Source organism: Westerdykella ornata (assembly GCF_010094085.1).
Source record: "Westerdykella ornata strain CBS 379.55 unplaced genomic scaffold EI97scaffold_46, whole genome shotgun sequence".
Lineage (NCBI taxonomy): Eukaryota > Fungi > Ascomycota > Dothideomycetes > Pleosporales > Sporormiaceae > Westerdykella > Westerdykella ornata.
The window spans coordinates 54,807-80,978 of NW_022986896.1; the positions used below are offsets into that span (position 1 = coordinate 54,807).

The following is a 26,172-nucleotide window of genomic DNA, read 5'->3' on the forward strand; positions in this document are numbered from 1 at the left end:
GAAGATTCTATTCGTCGCACGCAGGCGAGTGACAATCGCACATGTGCAGGACAGCAGCACCAATCAAAACGGCAAACGAACGATGCATGCGTGAAAGGGGTGAAACAAGTGAAGTGGAGAGACGGCAAAACGATCGGTGGTTTGGCAGTGAATTAGTTGACTGATGGATCGATTGATTGATGGATTGGCCGAGTGGTCGATATACCATAGTATTATTGGTTGATTGATAGGAATGAATAGGTATCCACTCCGTGTGTTGCCGTTACCCCTAAGAAATGCCACCGTTATCATATCCATTACCATCCATCCTCAAGCCACCCACTGCAAGTGGGATAGGTAACTAGTAGGAGAAAGTGACGAAGACGCTGGAACGCTCAGACGCTAAACGCAAAGATAATAAATCAAAAACCAAATCAAATCTCATATCTCATTGTAATCATGCTCATGCTCATGCTCACGCTCATGCATCATCCTTATCATCCGCGTCAACCATCAGGAGTTACCCAACAAATCCATGACCCATCAAATCATCTCAATCATGAAGAAAAAACAACGACATCGCTAGAACGCTCCACAACAACGAATCCAAAACTGTGGTGAAGACGGGAGATAACAAGAGGGGGGTGAAAGCCAAGAACTATAAGTGCCAAATTCGCTCGCTGAATAACCATCAAATTCAAAAGGGCAAACAAGGGGGAGCAAAGCAGTGACAAATGAGAACAGAACCAGCCCGTCAATCCAAGTATCCAGATCCACCCGGCGCTAAATGCTCAAGCCTCCAGAATGCAGTGCAAGAAAATTGACGTTGCCGTCCCAAAATGTAGAGTAGCCCTCGAGCGACGAGTGAGGGGTTGTTGTGTGCCAGAGCAATGATGTGTGGGTATTGTGGAAGAGGTGCAAAGGGTGGATGCGAAGGCTCGAGCGTTGTTCGCTATCTCTGATGGTGGAAAGCGCAACGCGGAAGTGAGGATGAATGACCGGCCAATATGCAACAATTTGTCCCTACGGAGACCTCAAGCGGGTGAGGTAGAATGGTGAAAGCTGCAAAGCGAAACGATGCGAGCGCGACATAGGGAAGTTTTTGGGTGTTTTGGATGTTTTTTCGATGATGGAGGGCCTAATCAGCCCCCTCCACCTTTGTGCCGTCAGAGGTTGCCGGTCGGGAGCATACGGCACTTTCTTCGACGATACGCTTGAACTCGATGACGACCTCGGGGGCAATCTTGTCCCAGAGCAAGCTTCGCGTGTAGATGTCGGCAGCCGACTCGCCCTTGCTTTGCTCGCGCATGGCAGCCAGAGTCTCTGCAAGGTTGCGGCGATGAGAGGGTTGCGAGCCGGGCGAGAGGGCATCGGAGTAGTCGTCGCTTGTCATGCTGTACCGGGGTCGAGAGTAGTCCATAGAGTTGATGCTGTTGTACTGGGCCGGGGTGACGGAGAAGAGTTGCTCGTTCTCTTGGTCCTTTGTCGTCGAAGTGAGTTGAGCGTGCAGTTGGTCAAGGCTTGAGCCCGAGATGCCGGCCAGTTGCGAACCAGAGATGGTCGTCTTTGCCCAGGGCATTCCGGATGGGCCTGGTTCCAACTCGGACACACGATTGGCAACGACGCCTTGCTCCGTGAGCGTGGGAGCAACGCCGGCATCCTTGAAGATGCTGTCCAAGACAGTGGCGGAGGCGGCACGAACTTCGTCCGGCATACGTGGAATGGGAGGAGCGGTAGAGCCAGTCGACTTGCTTGCAACGAACGCGCCGCAAAGCAACAGCATAAGCAGAAGACCGGAGGCAGCAGACTTGTCCTCGCCTTCCTTGGCACGTGGGGCGACAACAAGAGATTGCTCGGGCTGCTGTGGTGCGGGAGTCTGCTCGTCGGCGATGAAGTCGTTGACGAAGATGTAGTTGTCCCAGTCGCTGTTGCTCATGTTGAGGTTGCCCATCTCGGAAGCGAAGTCGGTGAAGGTCGAGCTGGGTTGCACAGACATGGCAGAGCTAGAGCACTCCAGGCGTTCAGTGAGGACGGAGATCTTCTTGCGGAGATCGCCCGTCTCCAGAGTGTGCGTGCGCACAAGCTCCTCCTTGTCGAACTGCAACTGGCTCAACATTTGAGTCATCTCGCGCCGCTCATGGTACCAGGCGTCCTTCTCCTGGAGCAGAGTGTTGTACTCTAGCTCCAGCCGTTGGAACTCGTCTTGGAGCTGACAGAGTTTCTCCGTCCATGTCTTCTTCTCCAGTTCCAACTCTTCCGTGTGCTTCTTCTTCCGCTGGCGCGAGTCAAGACTAGGGACATGTTAGCTGATGGAAAAGGGGGCGGAGTAGAGAACCAAATGAGGGAGGACCAAAACCAAAAAGGGGAACGTACGCGGCCTGGCGGTTGCGGAGTAGTCGTTTTTGTTGCTTGAGCTCCTTCATCTCTTCCTCGTTGGTGCAGTTGGAGATGAGCTGGTCGATGTTGAGGAGGTTCCTGTCGGCCGGGATTTCGAAACGCGCATTCTTCTTCCTGATGCCGCCGTCCCGGCGAGGGGAGAAGGAGCGGGTGTGCGGGGAGTTGGGCCGCATGCGCTTGGGTCCTCCCGGGCGAGCCTCCATCTCCTGCTGGTTGAAGGCCATCCATTCGGAGTTGGTGTGGGGGGAGAGAGGTTGCTCCGGAGGTCCAGGGGGAAACACGGAGCTGGGCCTGACGTTGCCGTGCATTGGCAGCCCGTTGAGGGGCATCTGCTGGGGAACAAAGGCCGATTGAGCAGGGTCGTAGTCGACTGGACCGAAGGGGTTCAATGGGTTGGTGGCAGTAGGCGTCTGGGATCCGCTGTTGTCGACCACGGGCCACGTCTGCTGGCCATAAGTGGCAGCTTGGTTTGCAGGTAAGCGGGCAAAGGGGTTGTTGCTCTGCTCGGTAAAGAAGGGGTTGTTGCCATTTTGATGGACGACGGAGCTCGTGGCAGTCCGGTCGACGAATTGGCCAAAGGAGGAGTCGTCCCACAGCGAGGCGGTATCAGGCGAGAAGATGCCTTGGGTGCTGGTGGTGGGAGACATGAGGGTGGGCGTGTCCAAATCCAGTGCCGACTGGTCGTCGAAGGAGAATGTGGAAGGTTTCCGGTCGACGGAACCGATTGTGGATGCTGGACGGTGGAAATCCATGATGTGTGCGTGTCGTATATGTGTATGTGAGAGCGAAAAGAGGAGAGGGTGGTGTTGTTGTGGGAGGCAGAGCTGAAGTACCCAAGGACTGGCGGTGTGGATGTCTCGTTTGGGTATGGCGGCCGTAGCGGATCGTCGCAGTGACCGAAAACAGGTATGGGACCACGACGAACGGAGGCCAGAAACGATGGAGGAATTCCCAGGGAATCCAAGGAATTTTTCAGCGTCGAAAGAAGTACGTCCGGCTGCTCAAATGGATGCTCGTCTGCCGTGGGCGACGGGCGGGCGGGAGAGCAGTGCAGGGAGAGGGCAGGTTGCAATGTGGGGAGAGAGGAGGGGAAAGGGCTTGGTGCGCGCAGGCGGGCAGGCTTGATAAAGGAAAAGGCAAGGCCAGCGAGAAGCTGGGAAAACAGGCCAGGACCAGACAGGACAGGCTCGGTACGGGGCCAGGATGGGGGGACACAACAGTGTGGTGCGCCGGGGAAGGGCCCTTCACTCCAACTGGCTCAACGGGGGACCCCCCTCGCCCGCGGGATGCTCGCGAAAAAGCGAGGGCGTAACGTTATAGGGCGCCTCGTCAGGTCGCAGTGCATTGCCAGTTCAGGGCGATTGGGTGTGCGCGCTCCTCCACCGCTCAGCCATGCCGGAGGGTCAAGTGGGAGCTCTGGGAGCACTGGGCGGCGCCATCAATGGGCCTCGCATGCTGACCCCCCCGGGACATGCCATTCACGGCACCGACAGACTTCATCTGCGTCTGCATCCACGGGGGGTTGTTTGCCCTTGTGCTCCTCTGGGCCGCAGAGAGAACATCAGCAGGAGACGCGGCAGCAGCAACCCAACACGCGCCCTCAGACGCCGCGACATGGGAGCGGCACAGTACGGAGTACCCTCGTGAGACCACGGCCCCGCACCAGCCCGTTTGCTGCAACCAGCCTTCTGTGAAGCCTCGTCAATCAATCGGTGGGTGAGGGAGGGGAAAAGGCAGCAAATCCAGATGGGAGACAACACAACAGGTCAAATCAGAGTCATCATCCTGCTGGCTCTGCCGGGCGGGACAGTATCGATAACAAAGAGGCCCGGCTGCGGGCCGGCCCATCCAAGGATATGGTGCCGAGAGAGTTGCAAATCTTCGCTGTTGCTGCTGGGGGGTGTGTGGGGGTGGATGGGGGCTGGACGCCGACTTGATGAGACGCCGCTCGCAGGTTCCTCTCCTTGGAATCCATAGCGGACGTCTGAAGGAAAGAAGAAGAAAAAACACCAGCAGTGACGGACCATGGATCCAGGCGTGACTGCGCTCTGAGTGAAGAGAGATAGATCTGCCGCACGAGAACCGTATCTAATCTGCAGTCCATTGTCGCTGACGGTGGGCCGTCACCCGGAATGTGCACGGGACTTTGTCTGCGGCCGGCTTCCCAGCGCTCGACGGCTCCAGGGCTTCCGGACTCCCTTCTGGCACTGGCCCGCGTTCCCCGTGCTCCCACCTTGCCCAAGTCGGCTTCAACACCATCAGCCTAGCCCAGCAAGAAATTCTTCCTCCTCATGATTCGGTATATGTCAATTTGTTCATCCGTTTTCTTTCTGACATGGTGTCGTCAGCGAGTTCTTCCCACTGCTATTTGCCAGCGACCATCCAGCGTCTCTCACTTCTCCCTCTGCATTCCTTTCTGTCGCAACCCTCTGGAACTCTTTCGCATTATCGTGAAATGGCGCCCTGTGTGAGGTGCAGAGATACTCAGAAACCCCGCAACTGGCCGAAGCTGCCCATGATTCGCGACCGTTGCGACGCAAACACAACAGCTTCAGTCCCGCATCGTCCTACATCGGTACATGGTAGCCATGCGAACTTCTGGTGCCGGCAGGCCTCGCCGCTCCTCACAGCCCAATTTCGATAGCATGAGGGCTTCTTCCGCCGTCAGTCGCAAGGCGAAGACAAGCAGAGTGCCTCCTCTATTTCCACCGATTGTCGCTGGTCACGGCCGTAAAGGAGCATCGTCTTCTGTTTGTGCGTCTTCCGCTGTCCATCGTGTGACACTGCTCGTAGCGAATGAGGCATTCCTCTCCATATCGAGGCGGCTGTGAGGCCGCGTTGCACCCTCCCAGCACCACATTTCCCCAAGAATGCGACTTCGCCATGCGCCACTGTCGCTTCTGCTCCCCATCTTGATTTTGATTTTTCTATCCGGCATCTGAGGCCCATTCACCAGGATCCAGTCGCAGCCCCGACGCGCGCCCGTGGAGGGCTGAGCGCCTGGACCTGATGTGGGAGCCCATTCCCTTCGCGGCATCAACTCTCACACTGCCGCAACCAAAACATCTCCCATAGTTGTTGACCAGCTGCCTCACTGCTTCATAGCCAATCACGAATTCCTCTGGATTTTGTTGGTGCCCAATCCCAGGGCGCAGTTGTGGCTGTCATATATCTGAGGCGGTACAGCTCACTGGTCCGCTTCCGCTTCCTGCTTCCGCACCACGCGTTGCGCCAACCCTGCATCAGCATTCGTTCTAGGTAGATACTATTCTTGCTTCCTGTTTGCTGTTGTTGGAGACGAGTCCCTGCACATGAACTTGTCGGGCAAAGTAGGCCTGATTCACTGTGGTGAGTCAAAGTCATCGGGGAGCGCTGCCCGCGGCCGAAGACTGCTGCAGAGTGATGCTCAACGGGCAACAGGATTTCCGCTTTCCGGGCACCTCAATCCCCTTCTCTCTCCGAAGTGGAAGATCCAGGTTCAAAGCCTGGAGGAGAAAGCGGTGAAGGATCCAGCCGACGACTGATATCATTGTGTCGAAGCTCGGACGGTGGGTCAAGACCTCTTCAAGACATCCGCAGGACCATGGTTGGGCCATGGTTGGTCAGCTTCCGTTAGCATAATACCCATCGTAGTTCAAAAAAAGCTCTCCGAAGGTACACACGTAAACAAATCCCTTGCTCCAGAATGGCGGTCAGTTTGAAAGTAGTGTTGGGGAAAAAGCCGTCTCCGCGCGGAAGGGTACCGGCATGCTTTTGTATTGTCTGGTGTAACCTGTTTGCAAGAAATCGCCTATCCACGTCTCAGCTCACCTCCTTACATTTCCTCGCAAGCGCTGACGGAGTAAGGGCCATATTATTCTCGTCTCTTGTCTTCAAAGATCGAGCTCAAAGCTTCGCCCGGTCGGAAGGAGTACATCGTTGACAGTCTCGGCAATAGAATGCAGACGTAAATCCGCGTTGCCATGCCTGGCCAACGTCGCGAGACTCTGTAGGTCAGAAATCGTCACAATAGCCCGAAGCCAGACAAGTCCTGTCACCCATCAAAGACGGGCTCGGCCCGCACATAGGTCTGTACTGTCAGAGATTGTTGGGGGCCCGCCGTACGATACTTGCTGGGAACAAAAATCCTCATCCGGATTCTCTGCCATTAGCAAGCTGTTTTGTTCTTCAGTCTTGTGGAAAGATGTCCGTTTTCATATGCCTTCCATGTCGTCCCGGGACCACAACTTCACTGTGCGATCTTTTCCTCCACTGACAATCCAAGCGGCACCCCTGGAGATGTCGGTACTGAGGACGGGCCCGGCGTGGCCCTTGAGTGTTTTGCAGAGGGCCCAATCATCTGCGCAAAATACCTTGATACTCTTGTCGAAACCTGAAGACACCACGATTGTGGAGGCCTTCTTCGGAACCAGTTCGCCTTTCTCATTTACGCGCAGGGGGATCCCACTGCTTGGCCCGTCGGTCCCTCTATACCATCGGAGATCAGTGACTCCTCCGGAGTTTGCGCCGATTGAGTTAGTTTCCCTCATGGCCCGCACATCCCAGCACTTCATGAAGCCATCCGCGGAGCCAGATAACAGGCGGTAGCCGTCGGTACTCCAGTCTAGCCCATGGATAGGTTTGATGTGGCTTTCCATCATGTAGATGACCCGTCCGGTCCTGATATCCCACACACGTCCTATACTGTCAAGGCCAGCGCTTGCAATCAATGATCCGTCGTCATTGAAGCTGACCGTGTACACTTCCTTTGAGTGGCCCTCTTGGATGATGAGTTCCTGCCCCGTCGAAACATCCCATAGTCGCCAGGTGGTGTCCTCGGAGGCGGAAGCGAGGTAGCGACCCGAGGGATGAAATGCAATCCTGCATACGCGCTCACTGTGACCTTCCAAAGTTCTCATCGGCTTGTCGTCATCCAAAGACCAAAGCTGAATCTTCCCACCTCCGCCACCAGAGGCAAAATTCATAGCGGATGTTGAGATGTTGCTTCCTGGAAGAGTTGCGCCGGGTGCCCAATCTATACCAGTGGTACGATCCGTGTGGCCGCCGCGATAAGCCTTCCTCTGCTCCAGATTAGGGACGTCGAGCAGCTTTATCTGGCCGGCAAAGTTGCCGCACGCCACATACTCGCCGCTGGGCGAGAAGCGGACAATGCCGACCGGGCGCTCCGACATCTGCGACCCGTAGAGATCGAATCCTTGTAAGCGCTCTTTGATCTGATTGCGGAATGCGATATGTGTCTTGAGGGGAATGGACGACTCGTTTCGCTGAAAAGCAACCCTTTGCTTCGCCCGGGGAAGCGAGAACCTGGCCATATCCCGCCGCGCCTCTAGAAGCAGTTGAGAGCCTTGAGTGTAGAACTCCTCTTCTTGCTCGTCGGCTGCAGCTGCCTCGGACTCCTGCATCTGAATATCCCCATCCTCGCCGGCCTGCTCGGCCTGATCTGCTAGCAGGGTGCGTAACCGAGCACGTCTGTCGGCCGCGTCCTCGCCGAAGAGGGTAATGGGCTCCCCCATGGCACGGAGCCTAGCTCGAACATCGCGGTCGGCGGTGGGTACGTGAATCTGGGCGGCTCGTCGTTTACGCTCAAACTGGGACATGAGCTCAGAAGCTTTTTCGCTCGGGATGCCGCCGGCAGCGGGCATGAAGTGGTCGCGGTCGATGGCTAGGGAAGGGCGTTAGACATCTACTAGGGTTGTCATGGGGAAGACAACAGCTACTTACGGACATTGGCAAGGTCAATCCCTTCCATGGCATCGCCCTGGTTGAACAGTGTGTCAGTGTTGCTTCGGTAGAGCCCCGGATCCGGCATGGGCAGAGGTATTGGATCATGTGCTATTGATGGCAGGAACAGGAGGCTGATTGACTTACCGCAGGCTCGTCCTCCTCCACATATGCCTGCCTCGCCGGATGCATACTCATATTGAGGGTGGATGTTGTTGGAAAGTGGAACGTCGTCACCAGCGGAAGTCGTGAGCAGCTCCTAAGTTTTGGGCAAGAGCTCCAAGCGTTTCCGAAGTTATCCCGGCGGAAGTGCATCAGCCACGCCAACCAGCCACACCAGCCAAACTTCTGGGGATGGCCTGTCGACTCGCTTAATCCTGGCGTTTGCGGAGGACAGATGGGACATTTACGAATTGAACCCGCACTTGCGGGAAGGGAGCAGCAATGATATGGAGACCTTCTCCATCTTCAACGGCTTCTCAATTATCAGCGCTGCTGCGCTCTCTCGCCTTCGATCCACCGTGGGGCCGCTCCGCTGCTCAGCCCTTGCGCCGAGTGGGACGCTAGCGGTATGACGCCAGTCCGCGGTGAACGACTTTCTCCCTGGTCCCAAAAGCTCTGTTTCTTCCTTTCACTCTTGGCTCAGGTAAATGCGCCGCCATGCCCACCACCACATAATGCCCCCTTTTACCGTCACTCACTGACTCCTGACCTCCTTTTTAGGCTTCGGCTGCGGCCATGCTCGTTGGAATCTTGGGCCTCTCGTCTCGCCTTTCACCACCGTCTGCGGCTCCACTACGACGACTGACCCCATCTTCGAGCCTTCTTCTAGTGTGCCTGTCTGCCTCGTCGTTATTAGCGCCAATATCGGCGCGTCATACCGCTTTCCATACCCAGCGGGCACTCGTTTCACCGTCAACTTGTTCGGTGATAAGAGACACCTGTCCTGCCCTCCCAGGAGTCCGGTCCTTCCACTCAACCTCTCAGCATTGGCGCACAGCGCCGCACTTTACCTATCAGGTCGCGGCCGCATACTCGGCGAAAGGGGAACGATTCGATCCGAACAGAAACGTTTTCACGGCGGGGCCTTTCAATACCATTGGGGAAAAAGTTACGGATATCAGAAAATGCAAAGCCGCCGTAGATAAACGCAAACGTCCCAGGAGTGGGCAGGATGCTTTCTTCTACAGCCAAGTGGGGACAACAGAAACCACTGCGTTTGGCGTAGCAGACGGAGTTGGGGGCTGGGTCGATTCGGGAATTGACCCTGCTGACTTCTCGCACGGCTTGTGCGAGTACATGACTTGCGCCGCACGATTATGGCCTCACGGAGCCAGTAGCAGAAAGTCGTTGCACCCGATGGACCTGCTTCAAGTGGGGTACGACGAAGTCATTCGCGATAGGGACATTGTGGGTGGAGGCAGCACGGCATGCTTGGCTGTCGCGGAGCCGGATGGAAACGTCGAAGTCGCCAACCTAGGCGACTCTGGATTCATGCACCTGGGATTGAACGCTGTACGACATACAACGCAGCCGCAGACGCACGGATTCAACACACCGTTTCAGTTGTCCAAGACCCCGCAACGCATGTTGGTCCAGATGGCCATCTTTGGAGGAGCCAGCGCCCTTTCCGATTTGCCGACGGAGGCCAGTATCACGCACCACCGCGTTCGCCATGGTGACGTCCTTGTCTTCGCAACAGATGGAGTATGGGACAACCTCAGCCCTCAGGATGTGCTGGGCGTGGTCAGCCGGACCATGGTGGACCTAGGAGCGTGGGTAGACAAGAACGGTGTGATAGAAGTTGGTGCTCTTCTGGGCCCACTGGCCCAACCCGCAACCCATCATCACGCCAATAAGTCATCATTGCAGGCGAGATTGGCTACTGCGATTGCGAAAGAGGCAAAGGAAACCAGTCACAACTCCCGTAGAGACGGACCGTTTGCAAGAGAAGTGCAGAAGTGGTATCCAGGGGAGAATTGGCATGGAGGGAAGCCGGACGACATTGCTGTTGTAGTGGCTGTTGTTGTTGAAGACAGTGCCTTATAGTATCGCAAGATCGTTTCCTTTTGTTCGAATTTTCCTATTTACGTTGTTAACTTCGCATGGGTTGGCGTTTGCGGAATTTTTGCACGCACGGGGGCCGCATCGGGGCGCTGAGCATCTGATAAGCACGGCGAATCAAGTTATCATTTGTAGATATATACTAGACATCGTATGTCTGCCTGCGAGACTGACGATTCTTGTTCACCACGTCTTACTGCTGTGACTACGATGAGTGGGCATCTTCGGACCTGTCAAATGTGAAGGTCAGCCATGGTGAGAGTTCACGACGAAAGTCGGCGAATTTAATCTCATGATGGATTTAACTGGCTTGGTGATTATCAGATATTCTTACAGTATCCTCACATTAGCATTCGCCGTTCGTTCACTCTCAATTTCCCGTCCGCCAAGTCTCCATTGTTGACGAGGCCGTTGCCCAGCAACCAAACCCACGCGACCGACCTCACCCACGCGCTGCTCCATCACCAACGCCCCCAATCCACGCCTCGCATCGCTACAACGACAAACCCGCCCCGGATCCGGACCTTATGTATGGAAAGCTAACAGCAGTATCGCCAACATTCGTTATCCCCACAAACCAGCTGGATCATAGATAGCGCCGCCCGTCGCCGGAGAAAAGAGAGAGCACCCCACGCGCAAAGCCCTGTCTGCACCGCAATGTCGACCGCATCTCCCACCCCAATGAGGTACCACAGCGGCGCAGGACGCATACGGTCTTCGCAATCGTCGATACGATCAATGCAGCGTCGCGAGTCGCCGCTGCAGGTTTCTGTTCTGGGTCGATCGCATAGGTCTTCCACGGACGCGCCGTTGGCGACGGCGCCGCAGCAGCCAGCAGCGATACAAAACATCGATATGGGGGACAGTTCCGATGACGAAATCCCACAGCCTATGAAGCTAAGTGCATTGACGACTGCGCTGCTGGCGCAAAACGAGCTCAATTCCCCGGAAAAGGCGGCGGGGAGGAAGCCCAAGTTGAGGATCTCGCGGAATGGAGCGAGCTCCCCCTCGAGTCCCCCGGTGCACGACACCGTGACTCCGGCGCCGAGTTTGCGCATAAAAAGAGTACCCTTGAGGGGAGCGCCGATGCGAAGGTTAAGGAGAACGCCGCAGAGCGAGGAGGACCATCCGCCGTCGCAGGACCAGGAGAATCTGCCCATGTCGGTGATGAGGGCGGATTCGAAAGAGCCGGAATCAGTGATGAAGGTTGCGGAGCCAGAGCCCAGCAAACCGTCGGCACAACCTTCACCTGTACCGGTACAAAGACACGAGCAGCAAGAGAAGCCAATCCCTTTACAGAGCTTAAGTGCCAATACGCCGCGCAGACCTGCACCTCCTCCCCCGCCGCCAAAGATGTCCGTGTTAGAAACTGCCACCGCTGCTGCCGGGGCCGCAACAACAAAGTCAAGGGAAAGGAAAAAGCGAAGCGTCCTAACCGTCAATGGAAAACACTACTCTCAAATGGATCGAATAGGACGGGGAGGCAGCTCCGCCGTCTACAGGGTTATGGCGGAAAATTTTAAGCAACTGGCCCTCAAGCGCGTGAAGCTAGAAGACCAGGATGAATCCGCCGTCCGCGGATACAAGGGCGAAATCGATTTGTTGCGAAAACTCAACAACGTCGAGAGAGTCGTCCAGCTCTACGACTGGGAAGTCGACGAGCAGCGCCAAATCCTCAGCGTCGTATGTCATCCCTGCTTCCCCTTCCTTTCCCATTCCTTCATCCTCTCCAATATAGAACCCGACCTAATACGTTTTTCTTATAGTTGATGGAACTCGGCGAATCCGACCTGGCCCACATCCTCCGCATGAAATACGACCCCCTCGACTCCCCCCTCGACCTCAGCTTCACCCGCTTCTACTGGAAAGAGATGCTCGAATGCGTCCTCGCCGTCCACGAACACGATATCGTGCACTCGGACCTCAAACCCGCAAACTTCCTCCTCGTCCGGGGCCGCCTCAAGCTCATCGACTTCGGCATCGCAAACGCCATCGACATCGACAACACGGTCAACGTGCATCGAGACGCGCATGTGGGGACCCCAAACTACATGTCGCCCGAAAGCCTCATCGACACGAATCGCTCCTCCGGCGGGGCAGCGCTAGGCGGCGTCCACCACCAGGGGAAAATGATGAAGCTGGGCAAACCGAGCGACGTCTGGTCCCTCGGCTGCATCTTGTATCAAATGGTCTACGGCCGGCCCCCCTTCGCCCACATCCCCAACCAAATGGCGCGCGTCTTCAAAATCGTCGATCCTAACTACGCCATCGAATTCCCCACCCGCGGCATCGGCAACGTGCGCATCCCCCAGGGCCTGCGTCACACGCTGCAGTCGTGCCTGCAGCGGGACCCCGCGCTACGGCCTTCGATAGCGGAGCTGCTGAGCGAGAGGGATGCGTTTCTGTATCCGGAGAATGGGTACCCGGATCTGATGATTAGCCAGGAGTTACTCGGCCAGATCATTCAGAGGGTGGCGGAGAGGTGCGGGGATCGCGAGAGGGGGATGCCGACTGAGGACGAGATAAGGGGGTATGCGGGGAGTTTTTACGAGAAGATCAGGGTGTTGATGGAGAGGGAGTAGTGGGGGGAGGTAATCCGTTGCCGCTGGCCTTTTTGGAATGGAGCTTGATGGGCGTTGTTTTGGGATATGGAGTGCGGCGTTCACATTGAAGCTTGGGCTTGAGAGGTTCGGCTTCTTCTTCCTTTTCTTCTTCACTACTACGCTTTGGATCTTTGGATACCCCATCCCTTACGACACCACATCGCCTCCGCATCTCCTTTGTCGATTCGGGTACTTCCCGTCCTCTATTCCTCTCTTCATCTTTGTTCTTGGCGCTTGTTCTTGGTTCCTTACAAAGCTCTCGGTCTTGTTCTTGATTAGCGACGGCGTTGGCACACTGGCATGACACATTTTCTCATCGGCATCAGCATCGGCATCCAGGATTCTAGTACATACATACATACCTTACCTTACGTACCTAGCTCTGTTTGTGTGTTTGTGGCTGTTGGATTGCTAGCGCGTCCTTCCAACCGGATTTTTCTTGGCTAAAACTACTATTGAATGAAGGCTTCGAAGTTGCGGGCAGAGAGAGTACTTTTCCTATTGTATATACCACCTCTTGGAAAACTTCTGATGGAGTTTGTAAGCGAAGTGCGTTGAGAATCGGAAAAAGGATGATTTTGTTATCGCGTCAGTGGAAGTACGTATGTACTGTGTATTCGCAGCGCAGTCAGTCCAGCGCGGTGTCAGTGTCGTATGACTGGGCTATATCTCGTCCAGAGTACAGCAAATCGGCCGGCCAAGTGAGAGCTTATGTCGTCAACATCTTCCCTTCCGACACCACGGAACCAAAGTTAGAATATTCGTTGGATTTGGTGAAAGACCATTAAGCTGCACACCTTCCCTCCCGCAGCCTACCCTCACAAATGAACGGCCATGCACGTCCACGAAACGCTAGCTAGCATAAACCGCAAAGCAGTCCCACCGCAGATACAACAGCCTCCCAAGGTACCTTCTATATGCAATATATCCACATAACAGACGTAGACTCGACAAGTGTATAATGAAAAAAGTTACCTCGCCAACCACCGAGTACAATGAACCCAGGCGGAATCTATCATACCCTCAACTCCAACTTAACGCCAGCCCAGCACGGCCCATCCCGGACGCGGTAATCCCCACAGGCTACCGCCTATCTTCCACCTCCCCCTCCTCCCTCGCCCTCAACTCCATCCGATCCTCACTGTGCACTCTCTCCCTCCCCCATCCCCATCTCTTCCGAATCCATTCCCACCCACCACCACCCTCCTCCAACCCCTCAGGAAACCACCACCAAAATGCCGCCATGACCAGACCCATCAACACCCCGTCAAACACATAGACCGGCCACTCATTCTCAAACAGATACGAATCCTGGCCCATGATGAACTCGACCATGCGGAAGACGTTGCGCACGAGGATGAGCAGCGAGGTGCCGTACAACATATTGAGAATGGCCTGCCAGGGTACGGCCTCGCTGATTTGAGAGCAGCCCTTCTCCCTCTCATGACGCCGATACCGTACGTGGAAATGCGAGCAGAGCACCATGAACGCTACAAACACGAGGATCTGCAACCCCAGCCCCGCCACAATAATCGCCTCCGCAATCTTCGCATTTTTGGGCTTACCCAGCAGCCCTGCGCCCGAGCTCTGCACATTCAGGCAGAACCAATCGCCCCCGACGAAGATGATCGTGGTCCAGCGGGAGGGAACAATGGAGAGGAATTCGGCGTGCAATGAGCGGACGACGCGCGCGTACACCATGTAAAGGGAGGCGGCGAAGAGGATGGGTGCGAGGAGAGGGAAGACGGACTGCAGGATGGAGAGTGGGAGGGACGAGGTGTCGTAGCGGGCGGCGATGCGGAAGAGGTAGCCGATGACTTCAACTGGGAGGCGTGAGTAAAGAGGACTTCGTCGTCGTACTGTCGTTGGGGTTGGAACTAGCTTAGGGAAGGGAAGGGGGCGAGGGTGAACGTACAGACGCCGCCGATGACGAACAGTGAGCAGTACCAGAGGCGAGTCCTGTACATCTTCCAGGCATGGATGGCTGTGAGCAAGGTGAAGACGATGGCGAAAGCGAGGGCCGCCCAAAGGTTGGGAATGTAGTCCCAGAGGTAGTAGGACCCCTTATATGGTTTTAGTTCTGGCATGACGAGGATATAAGATAAGGTTGTAAGACTAAGACAAAAAAGATGAAAAGGAAAGCAAGGCCAGCGAATTTGACAAAGGGAATAATGCGAGACGAATGCAAAATGATATAATGACTGGAAAAGACGTGAAGAAGTGAAATGCGATTCGAGAGGTCCAGCTTCCAACTCCTTATATGAGACTCCCGTTCAAAGGGTAGACAGTTCCTGGACACGCGTATGCAAGGACCACCAGATCTTGGAGAAACCGTTACAACTCCCTCATCAGATATATATATAAAAGGTTGAAGAAGAGCCAGCGACGGTCGTGGATGACGCGTAGGTCGGCCATCCAAGACTTTACATGCCCGCATAATGGGTGGGCGACCTGTGCAGCGCATGCACAGTAGGTTTGTAGTCCCTGCGAAAGGTATCGAACTTTCGCATGAAATCGAAAACTGGTGCTTTCAAGGTCGAAGACGGATGAAGCCTCAGACCGGAAGCTTCCGAATACGCGTATTCCAGGGGTTCGAGTAAGACCTTGGCAGATTTCTTCAACTTTCCCGGCACGTGACGTCGGCTATTCACCTACTACGCTGCTTGCTATTGGTGTCAGCACTGGTATATCCTTGGCACTTACGTCCCTAAACAATCCAGTCCCAGGCATCCCTTTCGGGACTGATCCAGAAAGGACCCTGCCGCTCACTCCTGGTGGACGTTAGTGGGACCATACTTCGATCTTCCACTTGGATGCCAAGTCTGTCAGAGGATTGCGGAATGGATACCAAGTTGGCTGCATGGCCGGGCGAGGCGCAGCATATGGCCCAATTTTCTCATATTAGTCGTCAGAAGTCCGCGTATTGATCCCGTCCCATCGTTCCTGGCGCCAGTGAACCTGCAAAGACATGCAACGCCGTAGTCACAAAAAGTCCCGAGGGGGCTGTTTGGAATGGTACGTTGATAGGGAGAGCGCCCATTGTCGGAATTGTGAGACTGTGGTTAACATGACTGCAGCAAGCGACGACATGTCAAGGTGAATGCCCTTTCCGACCTCTCGAGTCCCTTTCCTGACCTTCCGGCTTTCAGTGTGATGGCGGTCGTCCCATCTGTCTTCTTTGCAAGATTGCCGAACGGGAATGCAGTTACTCTTCCAGCATCCTGGGGAGGCAGACCCTCCCAACCCCCGGGGCGTCTCCGCAGTCCCGATCCACCAGTCCCAGCGTGGGGATCATGGAGCGAAATCGTGACCACCAAGGAGAAGCCTCCACTGACGATCCAGCGAGCGGGAACCAGTTTGACCGGCTTTCCAGAGCCCCGGTAATCACTGAAGCAACAAACACTGACTGCGGATTGACGGCCTCGATTTATTCCCCCGTCAACCTCACGCACACCGCCCTCATCGTCCATCTCCTCACAACAAAGGAACTCTTCACTCTAGGTGACAGTGTCCCAGATCACGCCGGCGGCATAACCTACGGCCTCGAAATCGGCCTCTCGCACCCCTACCTCTTGCACGCATTGTTGGCCTTCTCCGCCCGCCATCTCGCCCATGTGCATCACGAGCCCTCCATTTTTCCCTCTACCGATGGCGCAGCGTCCGAGGCAAGCGGGATATACACCCAGCAGGCCATTGCCCTTCAAACTCGTGCTATCGCACTGTTCAAGGAGGCCTGCCATGGGAGCGTTCCTGTTCCCCTCAACCAATCCAACTGTGTGCCGATCCTCCTCTTCTCCTCCGTCTTGGGACACCATCATCTCGCCGACACTCTGGCGAAGCGGCCGGCAGGGGGACTAGAGCCGTTCCTTTCGCACTACACGCACTGTATTGAGATGCACAGGGGCATCTACACCATCGCCAGGACGGCATGGCCGATGCTCTTGCAGAACGAACGGCTGGAACCGGTCCTGACTGCAAGTGCGGGTCTGACCTCACGTGAGCCAAGAGGCAGTGAGTGCGAGACCTTGAAGATGCTGTTCTCCTCGGAACAAGATGTTTGCGGACACAATCAGGAGTACACGGATGAAGCAGAAAGACAAGCTTGTCTCACGGCAATCCGCTACCTGCAGGTTGGTTTTGACGCGATTCTTGCTGCGAACACGGCAGACGGCCAGGCTGCAACCGAACAGAGCAGATACCACATGGTTTTCTCGTGGACTATGTTGGTACCAGCCCAGTTCACGCGGTTACTGGCTGCTAAGAGGCCGGAGACTTTAGTGGTGTTGGGGTACTATGCGATATTATTGCACTACGCAAGGGGGCTTTGGCAGGTCAAGGACGCGGGGACGTATATATTTGGTATCATTGAGGAGTATTTGGGTCCTGCGTGGAGTCAGTGGCTGGCATACCCCAGAGCAATGATAAGAGGGATCTGATCCTTACTGGCAAATGTACGACTCCGCCTTGCCTGTGCTTCGAGTGAAGTATGAGTTTGACTCAGGTGGATAATATTTCATGCAGCAACAGAGAGTAGCTCTCTCTTCTCTCTTCTCTCTCATGGGATGAAGGTATGCACAAGCATCCTGAATGGAGGATTGAACGATTGGAGACTTGGAATGATTTCTGTCAAAGTGGCCAAGGACCCGGAGGAAGTACCCACGTAGGAGAGACGAAAGCAGTTGTATGAGAGAGAGGGAAAGAGGAAGCATGAGATTGTTTCTCCTCCAGGGCTTGGCGCTGTGAACGAACATGGCAGGAGCGCCCATCCATACCCATATCCATACACACAAACAGGAACCCAGGTATCTAACGGCACCGTAGACACGCTAGAGCCATCCAAGATGACAGCATCAGAGTATGTACAGCTACATTCAGCGTATAGATCTGTCTGCGCTATGTACACCAAGATGAGCCAGAGTCCTACCAACCCCTCTGCCGCATGCCATCCGCAGAAGCATACAAGGGTATGATGCAGCCATCGCCCAAGAGACGCCGGGCTAAGAAAAGAGGAAAACATCGAGCAGGGAGTTGAAGCCAGATAATCCCATCATATGTATAGATGCTCCAAAAAAGGTACGGTCGAAGGGACCGATATGGACCGAGCAGTTAGGTGTGGCATACTTGATTTCCCCCCAAGAAATGAACGCCGTTGGATACAGAAACGCTATTCAGAAACCATGAAAGAGCAAATTCGAACTTTGCGCAGGAATAAGAGAGCTAGAGAGAATCGAGGGAGACTTCGTGAGAGGGGATCAGGACGCTATGACGAGATAGGAGTAAATGAAACATGAGAGCGAAATGGCAGACCTGGGCTACCGATTGCCAGCCTCAAGCTGCGCAGGAGTGGGTCGAGTCTCAGCGGCATTTCCTGCCGCCTCATTTCGCCGATTGCGGCCAAACCAGCTGTTGTTGAGGATGGGGGCCCCCTGCCTTGATCCCCCCAGCCTTGACCTCCAACTTGTGGGCTCACTCGTCCCAGACGGCGCCTCACCACTGTCGGCTGCACGGGCTTGACGTGCAGGATTGGGATTGAAAACTCTGGATAGGCCGAATGGGAGGTTGTTACGACCCCCGTTCGTGTTGTTTCCGCTCTGGATAGGGGGAGGGGCGATGTATACAACGCGGGATCGAGAGAAGGGATTGCTTCGACCGCCGGTCCAGGCAGCCTGAGGCGAGGTAGGAGACCTGAGACCAGTGGTACGGCGGCCAGATGGCAGTTGCTCGGCCGGGTCGCATTCCGGACGAGGTTTTGGTACATAGTAATCAGCCTTGCAAAGTGGGCAACATGCACGGCGGCCAGTGAGCCAAGGGTCCACGCAGCTGGCATGGAAAGCATGCCCGCAGGTCAGACCTCGCACATCGTCATCGTGCTCCAGCGTGTCGAGACAGATGGCACAGTTATCTCCAGGCTCGGCGAGCATCTCCGGCGCCACTGCTGTACGAATAGGATCGTCTTCGTCGTCAGAGTCTTCGCCATCGTGATCATGTCCTGCGGCCGAACCCTTGCGAGGCTGGTAACGCTCCGTGGTTGTTTCGCCTGTTCGGACCCTTTCCAGCGAAGCGGCTGTGTTGTCATCCTTTTCCACGGTCTGCTCCTTCTGCTGTGCACCATCATTTGGGTGGGTTTCCTGTTTTTCGGCGGCCGAGGCTGCTTCACGATGCTCTCGAGCAAGCTCCAGAGTGGTCTCACGCCTGGGACTCGATGCGGAATCCTCATCAGGGGATGTCGTGGCCTCGACCTCCTTCAGGCTGGCAGCCCGGCTCGTCGGAGCAGTCTGGATTCCACCGGCAGCAGGTAGGCCGTTGTTTTCCCGCGTGGCCTTCCATTGCTTATATTTGGTAAGCGGAAAGCGCTCATTGACCTCGTCCATTGTCATGAGTTTCTTCTCTCTTCTTCTCCGGTGCGGGCGCGGCATGGCGGCCAGATCGATGGGCTCGCCATCTGCAGCGGCGCGAGCGGCTCGATTGCGCTGGTTGTAGCGGAAGCAGTACTTGACACCTACGATGATCCTGTTGGGAAAGGTTAGGCTGAGGGTGAATGGTAGCACAATGACGGAAAGCCGTACCAGAGATTGGTGAAGACAACACCGAAGCCCAAAGCAACGAAGAAGAGCAAAGGCGAGCTGGTCGGGCCACCACCATTGTTGCTAGAAGAAGGAGCGCTCGTCGTAGGCACGACGGCGGTTGTTGCTGAAGCTGATGCAGACATTATGTCCTATGACGTTCCATAGGGGAAAGGATGGGCGGTGGGTGTCAAGCGTGGTACGGGACAGCTGGGTCCCTGTCGCAGCTATTTACAGAGTATGAGAGGGGCGGGAGCGAAGGCTGAGATTAGATGGGTCGCGAACGGGTTGGGCGCACGGATGCGGGTATTGTGTTCTTTGTTCGACACGGGCGAATGAAGGTAGGGGTCGGCGAATAATGGAGTGGTGGATCGCGGGGCGAGCGAGGCGCTGGGAGGACGTGTCTGGTAGAGGAGCGAGGGACTTGTGTAGGAAGCGGACGTGAGTTGAGGGTGAATGACGGTTGTGGCGAAGAGCTGAAGGGGTCGGCGGGCGGGCCTGGGTGAAGGGAAGGGGTCGGTCGAGCACAAAGTTGCGGTCGCGGGTGGACTACGAGTGGTTATGTGCAATGCTGGCTGTGGTGGCCATGCCCTCGGTCGGTGAGGATAAGAGGCAGAAGTACGGTATAGTAGTAGAAGTCACTAGGTCGTGAGAGTTGGAAGTGGATGAAGATGGATGGTGGCCGGGGAAGAGGAGGGGAGTGGAGATTGGGTGGAGCGGCCCAACCGGCTCAGGGATGGTCGCAAGATACGGGCGGACCGGGGTTGCAAGACTTCGCTAAGATGGCCCGGAATGGTGGAGGATGACAATTACCAGAGGATTATTATTATTTGTTATTGTGCTCAGTGTGCAGGTCAGCTTCCTTTTATTAGGTGATGATGTTATGGTTGAATGTGGTATATGCGGCGAGTTGCGGCGGTGCGTGCGAGTGAGGGAAGGTGAATGAAGGATTTCTATGGGAAAGTAATAGCAACCAGCCGACGAAGGGACAGAAAAAGCCACCATGGTAAGGAAGGATATCTACCCGCGACAGCGCAGCGGCAAACGTGGGCCTCCGTCACCGGCTGGTAGACCGTAAACGCCGAAAACGGTGCAGACAATCAGACGCCGTAATAATCCCTCAGGTCGTGAATACACAGTAATGGAGCTAACCTTACAGTCCAACAATACTCCTCTACAACTGCGTCCTTTGTCCAGTCCCAACTGGTAACAACAACAAGAAGAACAACAACAACCACCATTCTCTTCAGTCTTTTCTGCACCATGCAAGTGACAAAGATGCTCCAGCGCCAAGCCGGGTGTTGGCAGTGAAGCATTTGTGCCCCCAGTCTTGTCCTGCCCACTGCCCTGCTTCCTGCACCACCCCAGACCCCTCGAGTCCACAAAACGCACCACCTGACCTGCAAGGCAAGAGAAACTCTGTCTACCGTTCGCTGCGTGTTGTGGTCCCTCGACACATCGATCCGGTCAATAGGATAGATAGCCAACGTCATCCACGTCTGACAAGCTGCATATCATATCATTTGCATTTGCTTGCACTGCCCCAACCTGCTCTCCAGCCATGTCCGCCGCCGACGAGCCGAACCCCATCGTCTTCTTCGACATTACATTGGGAGGTACGCAGTGCTGCATGTTCTGCTTACACGTGCATTATTACCCATCACGTTTGTTTTTCATTTTATCGGGCAGAGTTTCGATATCCACGCGTCCAGCATACACCATGCATGCAATTGGCTATCCTTGGCAAAATGCTAGTACTGCTCTCCATTCTCTCTGACCATCATGTCTAGGGGAAAAGCTTGGCAGGATTAAGATGGAGCTCTTCAAAAACATAGTCCCCAAGACGGCTGAAAACTTCCGTCAATTCTGCACAGGCGAGTCGAAGAACAACCAAGGTCGCCCGCAGGGCTACAAAGGTTGCAAGTTCCATCGTGTGGTGAGTGATAATCCCTGCCTTCTTCCCAGTGGTATCAATGGACTGTATATCGCTACAAGCATTTCTTACCGGACCCGTTTCTTTTCGAGAAAAAGATATAATGAGAGAAGGGAAAATTGAAACTATTGAAAACTGGTATTGACCCTTTGCAGATCAAAGACTTCATGCTCCAAGGCGGCGACTTCATCAACGGCGACGGCACCGGCTCCCGCTGCATCTACGGCTCCGACAAGTTCGCCGACGAGAACTTTGACCTCAAGCACGACCGGCCGGGCCTGCTCTCAATGGCCGTAAGTGGCCTCTCTCATCTCTCATCTACCTTCCATCAATCCCCATTCCCACAGCAAACACCCCCTGTTTGAACCTTTACTAACTTCCCCAGAACAGCGGGCCTAACACCAACGGCTGCCAATTCTTCATCACCTGCGCCGCGACCCCGCACCTCAACGGCAAACACGTCGTCTTCGGCAAGGTCATCGACGGCATGGACGTTGTGCGCAAGATTGAGAACACCCGCACCAATGTCAACGACCGCCCCATTCAGGACGTCGTCATTGCCCAGTGTGGCGAGATGTGATTGGATTCAATGAGCTGGAATGCAGCGAGAAGAAAAAGTATGGGGCATCGAAGTACGGTATGACTATGTTTGCCATCGTGTAATTCGGTGTGAGGAAGCGAAGAGATCGATACTGCTTAGAGTATCCATTCTCATAAAAGATCGATTCGGGAACTCTAATGCAGAGACACCAGATCTACACCTATGTACTTTGCGCCGGCGTACCCGAAAGGGGTACACGCTGAAGAAGAAGAGAGTCGGATCACGTGGATCACCTTCTCTCCATTGATCAAGCATCTTCCAGATATACATTTCATGTATTATATATTCTGATCCTTCTCGGCATCGACTCGATGACCATGAGCAGCTATATGCATCTACACCTCTACTCCAGTTCTACACCATGGCCAATGCCCAAGAGTTCTACTCCACAAGACACCCGCAGCACCAAGACACTCCTTCCAGAAACGGAGAACAATCACATGCCCTCCCGTCTCATTCCCACCCATGCACCAATGAGAGAAACATATAAAAGAGAAGAAAAGAAAAGAAGAACGCCTCAATGCCCTCCCATGAATGCGCGCACAACAACACAGAACGCTCATGCGGATGCACCAGCACAGACGCGAACCAAGTCCCAACCAACCATCAACTCCATAGATAGGAATAAAGCCCAATCAATCATTCATTCAAACGTCATCTTCATCTCCCGCTCCTTCCCAAACTCATCATCATCGTACTCATCAGCCCAGGCATTGTAACCCGGCGTAAGATTCAGATTCGGCTCCGTCACTGCAGGTTTGAGCGGCGGCCGTTCCGAAGGCGTGTCCCAGGTCGGCATACCCGCCTCCTTGTACGAGGAAGACTCGAGAGACGTAGAAGAGCGGGGTATGGGTCTGCCGGGGGAATCGTGGAACGAGGTGTCGAATGTCATTGTCACGCCGCCGTCGGTATGCTCGTCGTACTCGTCGTACTCGTCGTAGCTTCTTCTAGATGAAGCGCCACCGGCGCCATTGGAGTGTGAGAATGGGCTCTTATCTGCATCCAGAGTAGCCGAACGTTGTCCGATGCTGTCGTTGTAGCTCTTCGTCTCCCGCAGTGTCGAATGCGGATTCGTTTGCGCCGCTGCCATGTCGATCTTCATCGGCGGCAGCGTCGATTGGATCTCCTTGACCTCGATGCCTTCAGCGGACAATGCCGCAACCTCCTTTCTTATCGCATCCAAATCAAAAATGACCGGATTCTCCGCAATAGCCGCCGTATCTTGATCCTTGTCAATCGGTTTCTGCGAGTGCTCGTCATACACCTCCCAGTCCTTCTTCGCTGCCTTCTTCTTCCGCCAGAAGCTGAATCCTTTCTTCTCCGGCTTCTGCTCGAGTTCCTTCCTTGCTTCCTCGATCTCGTTGATGAGCTCCCGCTGCCGCTGCTCGTGGTTGTCAGGGTCTGGGTCTTCGATTTCGGTGAATTCGTCGCTCTCGACAGTCCACCCGACTTCGCGTAGTAGCTTCGGCATGGCTGCTCTGTAGGCCATGTGTCCCGGTACAAGCTCCGTCACGTTGATGTTTTCGATACCGGGTACCTCGACAGGGGCCAGCCCCGCCACTCTCATTATACCGCCGCTTGTTGCTCGGAAGAGATAGCCTACACCAGTTAGAGAGGAAGCTGTATCATATACCTGCATCCCGCTTACCCAAAATCCAGTCATTTCTTGCGTAGCCGTTGACGAAGCGTCCTGGCACTATCGCTCTCAGTTTGGTGTACTCATCCTTCTTCGCGACGACCGGGGTCCCGAACAGGTACACATTCTGGACGAGACCGAAAGCTCCCCGGTGTGCAAGTTCCTTCAAGCAGGCAAAGATGACTCTTGCACCGAGTGAGAAGCCTACGAGGGTGATTGGCCGTGTTCCTAGATTCCGCGCAATGATCGAGTCCGCAAGAATGAGCCCAGCCATATCCGCTCGAGCTTGGGACACCGTCCAAGGGTTGTCGATTAGGTAGGACAGCTTGGTGAGGATTACAGGGAGCTGGATGGCGGACATGAGAGCGACGAGAAGGGTGCTGCCTAGAACTTGTTGGAGGCCTTGCGTAAGAGCCTGCGTTTATTGATTAGGATCTTGAGCGTTGAAATGTCAGCAGGTACTCGTGAAACTTACCTCTGTGGCCAGAATATTGATGGTGTCACCCATACTCCGGAGCATGTCCGGCTCCCACAGCACGGAATAGATATCGCCCATGATCGGGTCCACTGTGCTGAACGGCAGACGGACGTCATCGACCTTACCGCTCATCCATCCAGACACAGTGACGATGAGATTCACCCTTTTGTTATTGTGCAGCGGCCGATACTCAAATGTCTTGACAGCACCCGTCCGCCGATTCGCTGCCCTCACCGCAATCGTACCGCCACTTAGGACTCCAGTCGTAGTGATGATAGCGGCACCACCGGCACCGGCGAGGAAAGTACCCGTTCCAGCCACACCGATAGTACTGAATCCCAGAGCAAGACCTGTACCGATGACTGGGGCGAGTAGGCCAGCGGACAAGCCAATGACAAGGCCACCACCAACCGTTGCCAGTCCCATGAAAGCCAGACGCTTTTTCAGAGCCCGTTTCCTCCTGTCTTCCATGTGCTCTTCTTCGTTCCAGTTCTCCTTGCTCGCTTCTTCTTGCATCTCGAGCGCATCTGTCACTCGTTTCTCGAACCGACATATCTCAAGCCAGTCGACCCCTAGCGACTTGCCCACATTCTCCATGAGCTGTCTTGAACGAGCGTCGTAGACAGAATCTGCTATGAGGACGAGGAAGAGATCGCAGAGCACCGTCCAGCGCAGGTCAATGTCCAAGTTTTTAGTCTGCTCCAACTGGGAAGGTATTCGGACTTTGGGCAAGTCATCCCCTTCATGATCCTGGTAAGGGGGAGGTGATGGTGACATTGAGGACTCGGCAAGAGATTCCGACTTCTCCTTATCAGGTTGTGGTGATGAGAGAGAAGCTCTAGAAGAGGTAGTCTCCTCCACTACAGGATTCTTAACTCGCGCATTCTGCATCAACGCCGGCGTGAGGTCTGATGGCACGACTCCGTGTTCTTTAAGCTGCTCGATCATGATTTGTTCGGAAGCGTCGATGTCCATGTGCGCGTACAGGCGAACCATCATCTTTTGCGCCCACATCTTTGTTGTCTCTAGCGTGAGTTCAATGATCTTCTTGGATCCCTTGGTCCTTTCTAGCTGGTTCACCCGATTCTCCATCTCCACCATAGCTAGTCGCACTAGCCCAACGTATGCTATGCGCTGCCCTTCTGTAAGAAGATTCTTTGTGGTCTGCATCTGTGACAATGGGTCCCTTGCAGCTTCGTCCTCGTCATCCTCCAAGACCGCAGTTCCCTTGTGCTCTTTAAAAAGGTATGCTGTATTCTCGTCCATGCTGGTGACAGATTCAACGTCGTCGTCCATGGTCACCCGCGTATATCCCTTAGCAGCCCCTCCTACGTTTCCGTACCCGCTCATGTCCTCCAGCTCTTCCGCATTCTCTCTAGCAATAAGCCTATTATCATCGTCGTACATGTCCCAATGCGCGTATGCGGGCATGGTCTGCCACTCATCGTCGAGGTCATCCTTCTTCTTCCCCTCCGCGTCGTTTGATATCGCGAGCTGTTGGTGCGAGTATTCGGAGATGCTTGCTTTCTGGCGGGCATGTGCGCTTGAGCTTTCAGGGGGCGGTTTGTGAAGTTCAGAAGTATCGGCGTGCGGTTCGCTTTCAGGAGACTCCTTATGTGGTATTGGCTCCTCAATCGGCTGTATCTGCTGGGTGGATCGTGCTCCTGAATGTTCCCCTGACTGCTCCCCCTTCTCTTCTTCCTTCTCATCCCCCTCCTCTTTACGGCCATTCACCAGCGGTTCCGACTTCTCGGCCTCCTCCTTCACCAAGGTAGCCTTCTCTTGTACGGCAACATTCTCCCTACTCCCCGATCTTATGTCCACCGTATCCACAAACTGCTCCTCGTCCCCCTCCCCTGAACTTTCCTCCTCCAGGCTCCTCGGCCGGGGCTTCCTTATAGGCAATCCAAAATCATCGTATTCCACCTCCTCCTGCCTCGGCCTCTCCTTCTCCTTCTCCTCTTTCTTCTTTTCCTCAATAGGGGACCCGGAAGCGGCCTCGTTCTCCATAATCCAAAGCTATGACCCTTGCATCGGAGTGTTTGCGCTCCCCTCTGAGCACCCTAGAACCGAGAGATTGAAAACTGAATTCGTAGAAAGCGGCTAGTAAACTCGTGCTTCGGAATATCGAAAAGTAGAAAGAGCGTACGAGGTACGACGTACAAATCCGTGACCTCGCTGTAGTGTGGGGACAAAG

General features: G+C 54.9%; 13 protein-coding genes across 13 annotated transcripts; 6 read left to right on the top strand and 7 right to left on the bottom strand.

Moving 5' to 3' along the window:
* Nucleotides 1–1,117: 1,117 nt before the first annotated feature.
* Nucleotides 1,118–3,128, bottom strand: EI97DRAFT_453342 (uncharacterized protein; the record flags this gene model as incomplete). The annotated part of the gene is made up of 2 exons (XM_033800453.1): nucleotides 1,118–2,270; nucleotides 2,353–3,128. 2 exons carry the CDS (start codon nucleotides 3,126–3,128, stop codon nucleotides 1,118–1,120), a joined length of 1,929 nt encoding a protein of 642 aa, XP_033649504.1.
* A 1,553-nt stretch (nucleotides 3,129–4,681) lies between these two features.
* Nucleotides 4,682–5,021, top strand: EI97DRAFT_437350 (uncharacterized protein; the record flags this gene model as incomplete). The annotated part of the gene is made up of 1 exon (XM_033799326.1): nucleotides 4,682–5,021. Exon 1 carries the CDS (start codon nucleotides 4,712–4,714, stop codon nucleotides 5,018–5,020), a length of 309 nt encoding a protein of 102 aa, XP_033649505.1. The 5' UTR covers nucleotides 4,682–4,711.
* Nucleotides 5,022–5,981: 960 nt separating this feature from the next.
* Nucleotides 5,982–6,434, top strand: EI97DRAFT_238012 (uncharacterized protein). Its single transcript, XM_033794025.1, has one exon. It carries the CDS (start codon nucleotides 6,062–6,064, stop codon nucleotides 6,296–6,298), a length of 237 nt encoding a protein of 78 aa, XP_033649506.1. The 5' UTR covers nucleotides 5,982–6,061; the 3' UTR covers nucleotides 6,299–6,434.
* Nucleotides 6,435–6,569: 135 nt separating this feature from the next.
* On the bottom strand, nucleotides 6,570–8,295 carry EI97DRAFT_462366 (WD40 repeat-like protein; the record flags this gene model as incomplete). Its single annotated transcript, XM_033801261.1, has 3 exons — nucleotides 6,570–8,038; nucleotides 8,098–8,134; nucleotides 8,245–8,295. 3 exons carry the CDS (start codon nucleotides 8,293–8,295, stop codon nucleotides 6,570–6,572), a joined length of 1,557 nt encoding a protein of 518 aa, XP_033649507.1.
* A 443-nt stretch (nucleotides 8,296–8,738) lies between these two features.
* Nucleotides 8,739–10,331, top strand: EI97DRAFT_470773 (5-azacytidine resistance protein-like protein azr1). The gene has a single exon (XM_033801789.1). It carries the CDS (start codon nucleotides 8,836–8,838, stop codon nucleotides 10,144–10,146), a length of 1,311 nt encoding a protein of 436 aa, XP_033649508.1. The 5' UTR covers nucleotides 8,739–8,835; the 3' UTR covers nucleotides 10,147–10,331.
* Nucleotides 10,332–10,818: 487 nt separating this feature from the next.
* Nucleotides 10,819–12,743, top strand: EI97DRAFT_446161 (kinase-like protein; the record flags this gene model as incomplete). Its single annotated transcript, XM_033800010.1, has 2 exons — nucleotides 10,819–11,844; nucleotides 11,928–12,743. The coding sequence occupies 2 exons, from the start codon at nucleotides 10,819–10,821 to the stop codon at nucleotides 12,741–12,743; spliced, it is 1,842 nt and encodes a 613-aa protein (XP_033649509.1).
* Nucleotides 12,744–13,527: 784 nt separating this feature from the next.
* EI97DRAFT_470775 (RTA1-domain-containing protein) lies at nucleotides 13,528–15,288 on the bottom strand. Its single transcript, XM_033801790.1, has 2 exons — nucleotides 14,680–15,288; nucleotides 13,528–14,587 (listed from the first exon to the last, which is right to left on the bottom strand). Exons 1-2 carry the CDS (start codon nucleotides 14,849–14,851, stop codon nucleotides 13,848–13,850), a joined length of 912 nt encoding a protein of 303 aa, XP_033649510.1. The 5' UTR covers nucleotides 14,852–15,288; the 3' UTR covers nucleotides 13,528–13,847.
* Nucleotides 15,289–15,501: 213 nt separating this feature from the next.
* Nucleotides 15,502–17,200, top strand: EI97DRAFT_427256 (uncharacterized protein; the record flags this gene model as incomplete). Its single annotated transcript, XM_033797219.1, has 4 exons — nucleotides 15,502–15,779; nucleotides 15,842–15,860; nucleotides 15,914–16,070; nucleotides 16,140–17,200. The coding sequence occupies exons 1-4, from the start codon at nucleotides 15,733–15,735 to the stop codon at nucleotides 17,198–17,200; spliced, it is 1,284 nt and encodes a 427-aa protein (XP_033649511.1). The 5' UTR covers nucleotides 15,502–15,732.
* Nucleotides 17,201–17,259: 59 nt separating this feature from the next.
* Nucleotides 17,260–17,928, bottom strand: EI97DRAFT_238644 (uncharacterized protein). The gene has a single exon (XM_033794028.1). It carries the CDS (start codon nucleotides 17,779–17,781, stop codon nucleotides 17,320–17,322), a length of 462 nt encoding a protein of 153 aa, XP_033649512.1. The 5' UTR covers nucleotides 17,782–17,928; the 3' UTR covers nucleotides 17,260–17,319.
* A 148-nt stretch (nucleotides 17,929–18,076) lies between these two features.
* EI97DRAFT_386833 (uncharacterized protein) lies at nucleotides 18,077–19,473 on the bottom strand (the record flags this gene model as incomplete). The annotated part of the gene is made up of 3 exons (XM_033796084.1): nucleotides 18,077–18,753; nucleotides 18,922–19,274; nucleotides 19,331–19,473. The coding sequence occupies 3 exons, from the start codon at nucleotides 19,471–19,473 to the stop codon at nucleotides 18,077–18,079; spliced, it is 1,173 nt and encodes a 390-aa protein (XP_033649513.1).
* An 842-nt stretch (nucleotides 19,474–20,315) lies between these two features.
* Nucleotides 20,316–20,980, bottom strand: EI97DRAFT_238611 (uncharacterized protein). Its single transcript, XM_033794027.1, has one exon. The coding sequence runs from the start codon at nucleotides 20,818–20,820 to the stop codon at nucleotides 20,428–20,430; it is 393 nt and encodes a 130-aa protein (XP_033649514.1). The 5' UTR covers nucleotides 20,821–20,980; the 3' UTR covers nucleotides 20,316–20,427.
* Nucleotides 20,981–21,017: 37 nt separating this feature from the next.
* Nucleotides 21,018–22,172, top strand: EI97DRAFT_238582 (putative peptidyl-prolyl cis-trans isomerase). Its single transcript, XM_033794026.1, has 3 exons — nucleotides 21,018–21,263; nucleotides 21,416–21,553; nucleotides 21,646–22,172. The coding sequence occupies exons 1-3, from the start codon at nucleotides 21,141–21,143 to the stop codon at nucleotides 21,838–21,840; spliced, it is 456 nt and encodes a 151-aa protein (XP_033649515.1). The 5' UTR covers nucleotides 21,018–21,140; the 3' UTR covers nucleotides 21,841–22,172.
* On the bottom strand, nucleotides 22,122–26,159 carry EI97DRAFT_407194 (DUF726-domain-containing protein). Its single transcript, XM_033796618.1, has 3 exons — nucleotides 23,973–26,159; nucleotides 23,510–23,912; nucleotides 22,122–23,460 (listed from the first exon to the last, which is right to left on the bottom strand). The coding sequence occupies exons 1-3, from the start codon at nucleotides 25,983–25,985 to the stop codon at nucleotides 22,505–22,507; spliced, it is 3,372 nt and encodes a 1,123-aa protein (XP_033649516.1). The 5' UTR covers nucleotides 25,986–26,159; the 3' UTR covers nucleotides 22,122–22,504.
* Between the last annotated feature and the right edge of the window lie 13 nt (nucleotides 26,160–26,172).

Bases quoted from the DNA above. Each gene is read 5' to 3' on its own strand.
- EI97DRAFT_238012 (XM_033794025.1), top strand. From the start codon at position 6,062: ATGGCGGTCAGTTTGAAAGTAGTGTTGGGGAAAAAGCCGTCTCCGCGC.
- EI97DRAFT_470773 (XM_033801789.1), top strand. From the start codon at position 8,836: ATGCTCGTTGGAATCTTGGGCCTCTCGTCTCGCCTTTCACCACCGTCT.
- EI97DRAFT_470775 (XM_033801790.1), bottom strand. From the start codon at position 14,851: ATGCCAGAACTAAAACCATATAAGGGGTCCTACTACCTCTGGGACTAC. The intron at 14,588-14,679 runs GTACGTTCACCC...CACGCCTCCCAG, and splicing joins GTTCGTCATCGGCGGCGTCT to TTGAAGTCATCGGCTACCTC.
- EI97DRAFT_238644 (XM_033794028.1), bottom strand. From the start codon at position 17,781: ATGTTTTCCTCTTTTCTTAGCCCGGCGTCTCTTGGGCGATGGCTGCAT.
- EI97DRAFT_238611 (XM_033794027.1), bottom strand. From the start codon at position 20,820: ATGACGTTGGCTATCTATCCTATTGACCGGATCGATGTGTCGAGGGAC.
- EI97DRAFT_238582 (XM_033794026.1), top strand. From the start codon at position 21,141: ATGGAGCTCTTCAAAAACATAGTCCCCAAGACGGCTGAAAACTTCCGT. The intron at 21,264-21,415 runs GTGAGTGATAAT...GACCCTTTGCAG, and splicing joins GTTGCAAGTTCCATCGTGTG to ATCAAAGACTTCATGCTCCA. The intron at 21,554-21,645 runs GTAAGTGGCCTC...TAACTTCCCCAG, and splicing joins CGGGCCTGCTCTCAATGGCC to AACAGCGGGCCTAACACCAA.
- EI97DRAFT_407194 (XM_033796618.1), bottom strand. From the start codon at position 25,985: ATGGAGAACGAGGCCGCTTCCGGGTCCCCTATTGAGGAAAAGAAGAAA. The intron at 23,913-23,972 runs GTAAGTTTCACG...CAATAAACGCAG, and splicing joins TCAATATTCTGGCCACAGAG to GCTCTTACGCAAGGCCTCCA. The intron at 23,461-23,509 runs GTAAGCGGGATG...TAACTGGTGTAG, and splicing joins AAGAAATGACTGGATTTTGG to GCTATCTCTTCCGAGCAACA.